This window comes from Geospiza fortis, unplaced genomic scaffold (assembly GCF_000277835.1).
Source record: "Geospiza fortis unplaced genomic scaffold, GeoFor_1.0 scaffold192, whole genome shotgun sequence".
NCBI lineage: Eukaryota > Metazoa > Chordata > Aves > Passeriformes > Thraupidae > Geospiza > Geospiza fortis.
The window spans coordinates 2389139-2398305 of NW_005054315.1; the positions used below are offsets into that span (position 1 = coordinate 2389139).

Below are 9167 nucleotides of genomic sequence, written 5' to 3' on the forward strand. Positions count from 1 at the left end.
GATCCCAGCCCGCAGCCGGCCGGGGATGGCAGCCGCCAGTGCTGGAACCGAAGTTTTCCCGACGCCGAACTTCCGTCGGTGATGGTTTTGTGCTGTTCAGACAGACCGTTCTTCATAGAAGATGCCCACCCACCAGATTCTGACGGGTTAAACTGATGACATCAGTCAAGTGCCAAAGCTTAAAGCATAAAACTTCTGCATTTCAGCCACTGAAAATCATTAACTCTGCGTTTTCAGCCTTCCCGAATGTAGAATCTGCTGTATGTTTGAAGGATCTTTTGGTGGCATCTTGGGCATACAGTTTTTGGTATTTTTTTATTGTTGTTTTGTTTTGGGCTTTTTTGTAGGTTAAAAACCCCACCAGTTGCTTAAAATGGTTAATAACATATCGGAATACTGATTTGGTCAGATAGGTTATATTGCAGAACCAGCTGACAGGTCGTGCTTAACCAATGTGTGAAGCACAAGCTGCGGCTCTAAAACCTGAATAAAGCTTGCGTAATATTTCCATGTCTTCACTGGAAATCATGTTTAAAAACTCTGCCGAGGAAAGCCAAAACCTAAACCACAGGGTAACTCTTGGTTTGCATATGTGTCACATGTTCCTATGAATAAATAAAAATTCAGAGAAGAAAGGAGATGTGGGAAAAACATTCAGTGTGTTTTTGAGACTTAATATGGAGTGCTGAGTGTCCTGTATGCTGTAGTTGATTTGAGTATCATAATGAAACTCAAAAACATTTTCTTAAAAATAGGTTTCCAGAGCCATTCTTGAAACTTCAGACACTTTGTGCATTGTTGTTTTTTATAAACTGTTAGAACAATCCTTCAGGTGCAATTCAGGATGTAACATATTTTAAAGCCAAAGCTCTAGCTCCCCATTGTTGCCTATCATCTTTAATGTTGTCTTTTAACTTTGCTTCCTGCTCTGCAGTAAGTATTTAATGAAGATAATATTTTTGTGTTTTAAAGAATAGCAACATGTATTTTACAGAAAGTATAGGTGGGAAATAATCTAAACTTCCTGGATATTGTACTCCTGGTTTTGCAATCCAGGGATTTACATGGCCTCGTATTTTCAGTAGAAATAGCTCGACAGTATTGGATGAGATAGCTTTGGGTCTAGACCATGTATTTGGTGCTTCTCCATCTCCTGTCAAGTAACCCAGCAGTGTGCTTCTAGGCTGGTTTGTGGTTTCTTTCTGTCCCACTCTCTTTCTCCTGTTCTGTCATTCACTGAAAATGTTAATGTTCTAATGCAGAAAACGTCCACTAATTTCTCCTCTAATTTTGCAGTTAACCTTGGAGCTTTTGATGGTATGTGTATTGGTTTAGTTAGTTCTTTTTAATTTCTAAAGTTTAAAGGGAAGCATTATCAGCATACATAAAAATATATTTGGTCACTTTTTTTCTCCTAAATCAGCATTTGCATTCCATTCCTGTGGGACCACCTAGAACAAAAGCAGTCCAGTGGAGTCATGAGCTGCTTGTCAGGTACAAGCTTCAGGGCATCTGTCTTTGATCGGAGCTGCATGTTACAAGAAGTTGTTGCTGTATGGAAGGAAAAATGGGAGGTTTTGTTTTGCCATTCTCCCTGTCAAAAATATTTATAGTTTTTATTTCTTCTTTGCAGAGATTCTGAAGGACCTGGATGATTACTATGAAAAATTTAAACGGGAGACAGATGCTGTGCAGAAGAGAAGAATGTTGCACTGCATACAGAGAGCCTTGATTCGAAGTCAGGAACTGGGGGACGAGAAGATCCAAATCGTCAGTCAGATGGTGGAGCTGGTTGAGAACAGAACAAGGCAAGTGGACAGCCACGTGGAGCTGTTTGAGACTTGCCAAGAGACTAATGACACCACTGGAAACAGCGGGAAAGCCAGCCAGGATAAGTCGAAGAATGAGACAATCGCACAGGCTGAAAAGCCCAACAACAAGAGATCGAGGAGGCAACGGAATAATGAGAATAGAGAAAATGCCTCAAATAATCATGATCACGATGACATCACCTCAGGAACACCGAAGGAGAAGAAAGCAAAAACATCCAAGAAGAAGAAACGATCCAAGGCTAAAGCAGAGCGGGAAGCTTCTCCCCCTGACCTTCCTATTGACCCTAATGAGCCAACATACTGCTTGTGCAACCAAGTCTCCTATGGAGAAATGATAGGATGTGATAATGATGAGTGCCCCATTGAATGGTTTCACTTTTCTTGTGTGGGACTCAACCATAAACCAAAGGGCAAATGGTACTGCCCCAAATGTAGAGGAGAAAACGAGAAAACTATGGACAAGGCATTGGAGAAATCTAAAAAAGAAAGGGCATACAACAGGTAGTTTGTGGACTTTTCATAGTGGAGGAAAAAACCCACCAAACCAGTGTATTTATTGTCAGTGTCACCTTTGTTGAGGTGAAAGGATTGTAAAATGTATATTTTTAAAGGAGGTTTAAAACTGAACCATTCCTGTTACAGGGACGGCAATAAGAAATTTTAGGTTTCATTTGGTAAGCTGTAACAAGAATGTGGTCTGTGGACCAATGTATTCCAAAAGTAAAAATATAAGAATATTCGGGTGTTTCTTAAAAGATAAATTAATACTTTTCTTTATTTCTTTTCTTTTCTTTCTTTTTTTTTTTTTTGTGCTGGTAGCACTCTACCCATTAAAAATTTGACAAATATCTCTGCAATGTAATTTTGTTTTCTTTAATGAAAAATGTTATTTACCTTTTGAGGAAAATTGATAAATAGTTTAACCACCTGGGTATATCTGAATAAAGCTGCAATACATTCAAAAGTAATTTCTTTTGGTGATAAGCAAGAACAAACAAAAGGAGGGTAAAATTTGGTTCCTGCTACAAAGTGTCAGTATAACAGTTCAATAGCAAATGTTTAAATAGGCTTAGAGGATTATTTTTTAAAACAAAAGTTAATGGTTAAATTTTAAACAACAAATATTTTATATGCTGGCCAGGTACCACAAAGGCCATTTTTAAAAGATTGAATATGTTTTGTATTTAACCAGGAAGTGGTTTAGTAATGAGACATAACATAAATGAAGCTTTATACTGTCACAGATAGTGGTGTAGCAATCCTTAATTTGTTTAAGTTGTATAAATGTACATTTTAAGTGGAGTTGCACTTACTGTATTATACTTGGAAATGCAGCCAAATGCCATTGTGTAACCAATGTGCATTTCCTGCTGTATGTATGAAAATTGTACAGATGTGATATTAAGAAATAAATGAAATGACTTTGACAGTTTGCTTCTTTAGCAGTCTTGTTTAATGATCATTCATGTAGCTCAAAAAACCAAGAAATTCATCTTTGACCTCAGCAGCTGCAGCAAGCTGCTGCTGGGAAGCCTGAACCTGTTGTAGTGGTAACCAAATTACAGTTCTGATAAAGAATCTTCATAGAACGTATGGCCAGCAAGGTCGTAGGAGAGCCAAAATAGCATTCAGCTTTCCATCCAAATCTTCTCATTTTGTGCTTGCAGTCACTCCCAGACCCAGACATTTATCTGAAAATCAATAGTACAGAGCTGCTCTTGTTCAGTTTTTTAAATACTTTTTTCACTGTGGATATAAGTGACTCCATGTTTGTTATTGGGATTTTTTGCGTTTTGGCATTTCCCAAGTGTTACTGCAGCTGTTCCAGGGCAGGCCTTTTTGTTCTTCATGGTCATCCCATACCAAAAGCTGCTTGCTGTGACCAGGTGCTATGCCAGGTAGCCAGTGCTCTGTTCCTTGGATGGACAGTGAAGCTTGCTCAGGCTGTTTCCTTCACCTCGTGGCTGGAGGGGCCAACATTCTGGTGAGCAGATTTCATCTCCCTGTCACCCTGCAGGCCTTCATCCTGAGTGAGAAGGGAGCAGGACCAGCAGTAGGAAGGCCATGGAAGTGAAGGTTGTGAAATCCAGTGGATCAGGTGAAAGACTCACATAGAAAGATGGGAGCCTGGGATTGGTTTTTTTTTTTAGAACATTCTGTGTATAATGGTAGTGTTTTGTTTCCTGAACAGTGAAACCATACCACTGAGATGACCCTTGTATTCCAAAAGATCCTTCTGTACAAAGTAAGATTTTGGATCTAGCCAAACACAAGACAGCTGAAGGGGTTCAGTGTTTTCTAAAAATGTACTGAGGGGCCCCAAAATGCACTGCATCACCTTGCGTGGATGTTCCCTGCCAGACAAACATGCTCACAGTGACAAGTAGTCCTGTTTTAATTCTAAATAGGTGCACTACTTGTGTGCATCTGTGGTTGTGTTTCCAGTGCCTTCAGACTGTCAGGTTACACTGAGCCACCTGTGCTTCTCCGAATCAGTCTCCTGCTCCCGAGCTGGTTTAGGGTTGCTGTGTAATTTTTCTATTCTCTAACATTTCCTTCTCCTTTCATCTTTTCTCTAAAGCCTTCTGGTTTTCCATTCTCCCTACACACTTACTGTTCTTTCCTGCTCCTCTGTGCCTCCGCCTGCTGTTGTTGTGGCTGATGCTGATGTTTCTGGTCTTTTCTGCCTCTGCTGTTCTGGCGTTCTCCCACCAGCCTATGCTGAGAACATCAATACTTAGCAGCAGGACTGTACTAGCAAAACCCCAGTGAAAGTTTTATATAGGAACTAGTGCAGACAAGGTTTCAAACCAAGCCTTTTTCACAAAATGTCTGCATTGATTCTGAGGGATATTTTGAGTGTGAAAAGCCAGAAGCAAACAACAAAAATGTGAAAGAGGGTGGTAAGAATGTTCAGCTATAGATGGATCAGTACAGCCATATTTATACTGCCCTTAAATATTTCCAGCTACTAAAGGCTGGCTGTGGTCTCCCATTTTTCATTCTTTGGCTGAAGACAGCTGCTGATCTGTAAAGCAGCTTGGAATTACGTCCCTTTCCATACTTTTTCCCAGGCTTGTGTTACCTTCCAGCTCACCCTGTTGCAGGCTGCAGCACTGTTCTGCTCCTTGGCCCTGAGGGCTCAGTGGACTGGCACGGGACAGCCTGAAAGGTCTGGTTTCAGTCGGTGGGCACGATGAGTTAGATGCAAGGGGCTCTGCAGTGGCACTAAGCTCTTTGTTGATGGAAGTGGAGCCATCTTGTGTTATACTGACACACTGCCAAGCGCTGCTGACTGTGCAAACTCTGTCCTGGCTTTGGTACTTCGTCTAAAATGCTGTCTTCATTATTCACAGTGAATTCAATGGCCACAAGAAACTTCTATCTTTTGAGCCAATTTTTGTAATTTCTGTGTGACAGATCAGCTATTTTGCAGACTTTTTTATTTTGGCCAGCAGAGTGATTTGGGGAGATCATCTGCCTGGTTTGAGAAAACATGTGACTCTCTTGCTGAGCCTTTCCTAGCGAGAAGGAGGCTCCTCTAGGAGCTGAGCTAGGCTTCATCTCCCACGGATTAGTAAACAGCTCTCAGGTGTTGCTGCATCAATGCAAAGTATAAAAATCATTGGGTGTTTGCTGAGGAGGAAGTCATAGCAGCAGGAGTCACAAACTTCTTAAACTGCCCATTGAAATCATTCAGGCAGCTATAATTGCTGCTCTTCTGTGTGGTAGGGGTAGCAGGTAGGTCTGTATTGTGTTGCTGAACCCTTGAGCTGATGATAAAGTCCTTCCAGCTACCAAAAAGTGGTGGTTCAACACTCAAGGCAGCTGACAGCAGACCTTGCCCCAGAGTCGTTCCTGTCCTCGGCAGCAGATTTGTTGTGCAGTGGGGCCAGCTGGCAGTGCAGAAGTGCTGCTGGAGGCACGAGCTGGGAAGTCAAAGGCATCAGTCAGGGAGCCCTTTGGGTGCTATGTCAGCTCCAATTGCAGAATGTTCCCAGCCAGCTGGGGAGAGAGCGAGAACCACTGCAAGCCTGAACCAGCAGAGCAGAGCATCAGTTTCAACAATTGCGCCATCTGAAAGCATCCCAGTCAAGCAGAACCACTGTCTCCATTGAGCAGCAGCAACCCTCACCATGCATATCATTAGGCTTAAATAGGTTCCTTACTAATTAAGCACAGTTGCTGATAACCTGTATCCTAATTTCTTGGAGAGTGCAGAATAAATACAATCGAATTGGACTGCTCCACTGTTTTAATTTTCATAGGGTATTTTCAGTTAATCTTTTAAATTGTAATAGCAATGAAAGAGATAAAAGCACTGTAAACAGTTGCAAAGAATATAATAAAAAATTCTGTAAGAGAAATGCTTCAAAACAATGTATCTTTGTAGTGAATTCTGTTGTTTTAGATTTATCATCATTTTCATGGCCTATTTGCTATATGTACATAAACCTCCCCCACCCTTGTGCAGGAATTGCTCAAAAGAGCTAGTAATTTCTGAGTATGAAAAGCAGTGTGAGCAAAAGTAGTGTATGAAAAGAAATAATCAAGCTAATAATGATCCATGCAGTTTCCTACCTTCCCAGCTGCTACTGAAGTCCCAAATATAACAAGCAGAAGGAATGACACCATGAAGAAGAGCAGCAGAGCAAATGTAGTTTGTATGGAAAGTGCTGTAAACAGTATTAAGGTTTTCTCCTGAGTTTAAGATTACATTTCCAAGATTACTTTTCCCCGTAAGCATTTATTTTTCATGGTAGTTAAAAAAATCAAAAGAATCTCTGTCCTGTCTCACAGCAGAAAAGCTGCATTAGTGACCAGGGCAGTTTTGAGGAGGGGCTGGTGGCATTCCCCAGTTGCAGCCAGGATTCCCAGATTAATTTATTCCTTTGGTTCACTTTATAAACAGCTTGCCAGTGGTGGAAGGAGAAGAAAGGTGGGTGATACCAAACTTTTAAAAACAGGGGCCTGTATTTAAATTTCCAGCTCTTACTTGGGAATTGTGGGTTAACTTTGTGGCTTAAGACCCCACATTGGGTCTGGATGAGATGGAGCTCAGCCCTGTGCACAGCACTGTGCTTTGCACTGGGAGCTGGAGAGAAGCTGATAGCACTGCAGAGTTTTGGCTGCTGCTGAGCAGCGCTGGCACAGCCTCAGCTCTCTCTCTCCGACATTCTGCCCCCACACCAGTAGGCTGGGAGTGGGCAAGGTCTTGGGAGGGGACACAGCTAGGCCAGCTGACCCAAGCTGACCAAAGGGATATTCCATACCATATGACGTCTGCTCGGATATAAAAGCTAGGAAAAGGAGGAGGAAGTGGGGAACATTTGTTTTTTGCAACATTTGCCGTCAGAGGAACTGCTCCATTTCCTGAAGCCCTGCTTCCCAGGAAGTGGCCGGACATCACTTGCTGATGGGAAGTAGAAAATAAAATCTTTGGGTTTTTTCCTTTGCTTGTGCATGCGCAACCTTTTGCTTTTGCTTTGCTGACCTGCCTTATCTCAACCTACGTGTTGTTTTCCATCTAAATTTCTCTCCCCTGTCCAGCTGAGAAGGGGGGTGTGATCGAGTGGCTTGGTGGGCACCTGGCATCCAGCCTGAGTCAACCCACCACGGTCCTTTTTGGTGCCTGATGTGGGGTGGGACAGTGACACCTATTTATATAGATTGCCTGCTGTAGTAGTGTTAATTATCCGGTAGCAAGCTCCTGTGCAGCTTGCCAGCTGCACTGCTTATCTCTTTATTTTGCTGAGTTTGGGAACATGTTAATACAAACAATGGCTCTGTGCTTTTCCCTGGCATTGATGGCCTTGCTGTGCTGGGGGAGCTATCTTGTGGAGACAATGAGGGAATACATCTCTCTCTTCCTACCCGGAATTTATGTCGATTCTTTTATTATGCAGGCTCCTGCAGTCCTTGCTCATCCTTACATGATCTGTTTGATTGGCACTGTAAGCATATCATGGGGTTTGTGGAATCTGATGTCATGGTGGCATATGAGACAACAAATTTTGAGTGAGGAGACATCGAAATGCTCCCTGAAGAAGTCAGTTCCTGGGTGGCAGGGTGCATGGAAGGATTTGGGCAGGTTCCTAGGGCGGTTATCACCTCCCATTGCCTGGGAGTTTACCCATGAGCAGGTAACCAAGCCTGACAAGCTGACCCATCAGCTGATAGAGGGGTGCCTTGCCCAGCCCAACGAAAGCCAGCAGCTTCTCGCCCTGTGCTGGGGCCTGGCCTGCGCCTACAGAGCCACAGTTCTGCACTCTCACAGGACTGTGACTGAGGCAGGGACACAAACTGTGTGTGAGGACATGATGGCTGAGATAGGAACTCAGACCACAACAATTACTGAAACTGTCCCTGTAATGGAAAAAGAAAGGTGGACAGGGAGAGCAACAAGTCCTTGCTGTCAATTAGAAAGGGAGGAAGAAGAAGAAGAAGAGGAAGAAGAAAAAGAGAAGGAAGAAAAAGAAAAGGAAGAAAAAGAAAAAGAAGAAAAAGAAGGAATGGAAGAAAAAGAAGAAAAGGAAGAAGAAGAAAAAGAAGAAAAAGAAGAAAAAGAAGAAAAAGAAAAGGAAGAAAAGGAAGAAAAAGTAAAAGAAGAAAAAGAAAAAGAAGAATCATCAGGAAAGGAAGGGTTTGATCAAGAAATCAGTCCTTCAACAAATAAATCTAAGAAAGGAATGAAAGAATTCAAACAGGAAACGGAAATTTCCCAGTCTCTGACATCATCAGAACTTCAAGACCTGCAGAAAGAGTACAGCCGCCAGCTAGGTGAGCGGATTTCTGCCTGGCTGCTTCGATGCTGGGACTGTGGGGCTGATGGTCACCTGCTGGAAGGTAGGGAAGCCCAACAGCTGGGATCCCTTGCTAGAGATCGGGGAATTGGAAGAGGAATTGGAAAAGAGACAGCAGTTTGCAGTCTCTGGAGGAGACTCGTCTCAAGTGTGAAGGAAAAATATCCCTTTAAGGAAGATCTTGTGAACTACCCAGGGAGGTGGACCACTGCACATGAAGGTATCCAGTACCTGAGAGAATTAGCAGTGCTAGAAGTCATCTACAGTGATGTAAAAAATGATAACATCTCTAAAGATCCAAAGGATGTCCCTTGCGCAATGGCCATGTGGAGGAAGGTAATTCAAAGTGCCCCTGCATCATATTCTAACAGTTTGGCAGCAATGTATTACCCAGAAATGGAGACACCAACAGTAGAGAGAGCATCTTTTTGGCTCCAAAACTTAGAAGAAACTCTTTGTACCCAGGCCAGCACCTCAGCTGTCAAGGGTAGTCCAAGAAATCAGTCTTCTCCTGCCCTGATCAGAGGGAAAG

The 9167-nt window shown here is 42.6% G+C and overlaps 1 protein-coding gene across 4 annotated transcripts in view; it reads left to right on the forward strand.

The window, feature by feature from the left end:
* Nucleotides 1-3274, forward strand: part of ING1 (inhibitor of growth family member 1) — a 5909-nt gene extending 2635 nt beyond the window's left edge. The window contains exons 1-4 of one of the 4 annotated variants that reach the window (XM_031056217.1): nt 32-307; nt 1297-1317; nt 1424-1494; nt 1634-3274. In XM_031056217.1, the coding sequence (XP_030912077.1) occupies nt 1479-1494; nt 1634-2337 (720 nt within the window). In that variant the 5' untranslated portion in view covers nt 32-307; nt 1297-1317; nt 1424-1478 and the 3' untranslated portion in view covers nt 2338-3274. Of the gene's footprint in view, nt 1-31; nt 308-1296; nt 1318-1423; nt 1495-1633 lie in introns of those variants that run through there. The other 3 variants (XM_031056218.1, XM_031056219.1, XM_005419963.3) reach the window with 3 other exon arrangements.
* Nucleotides 3275-9167: the final 5893 nt, after the last annotated feature.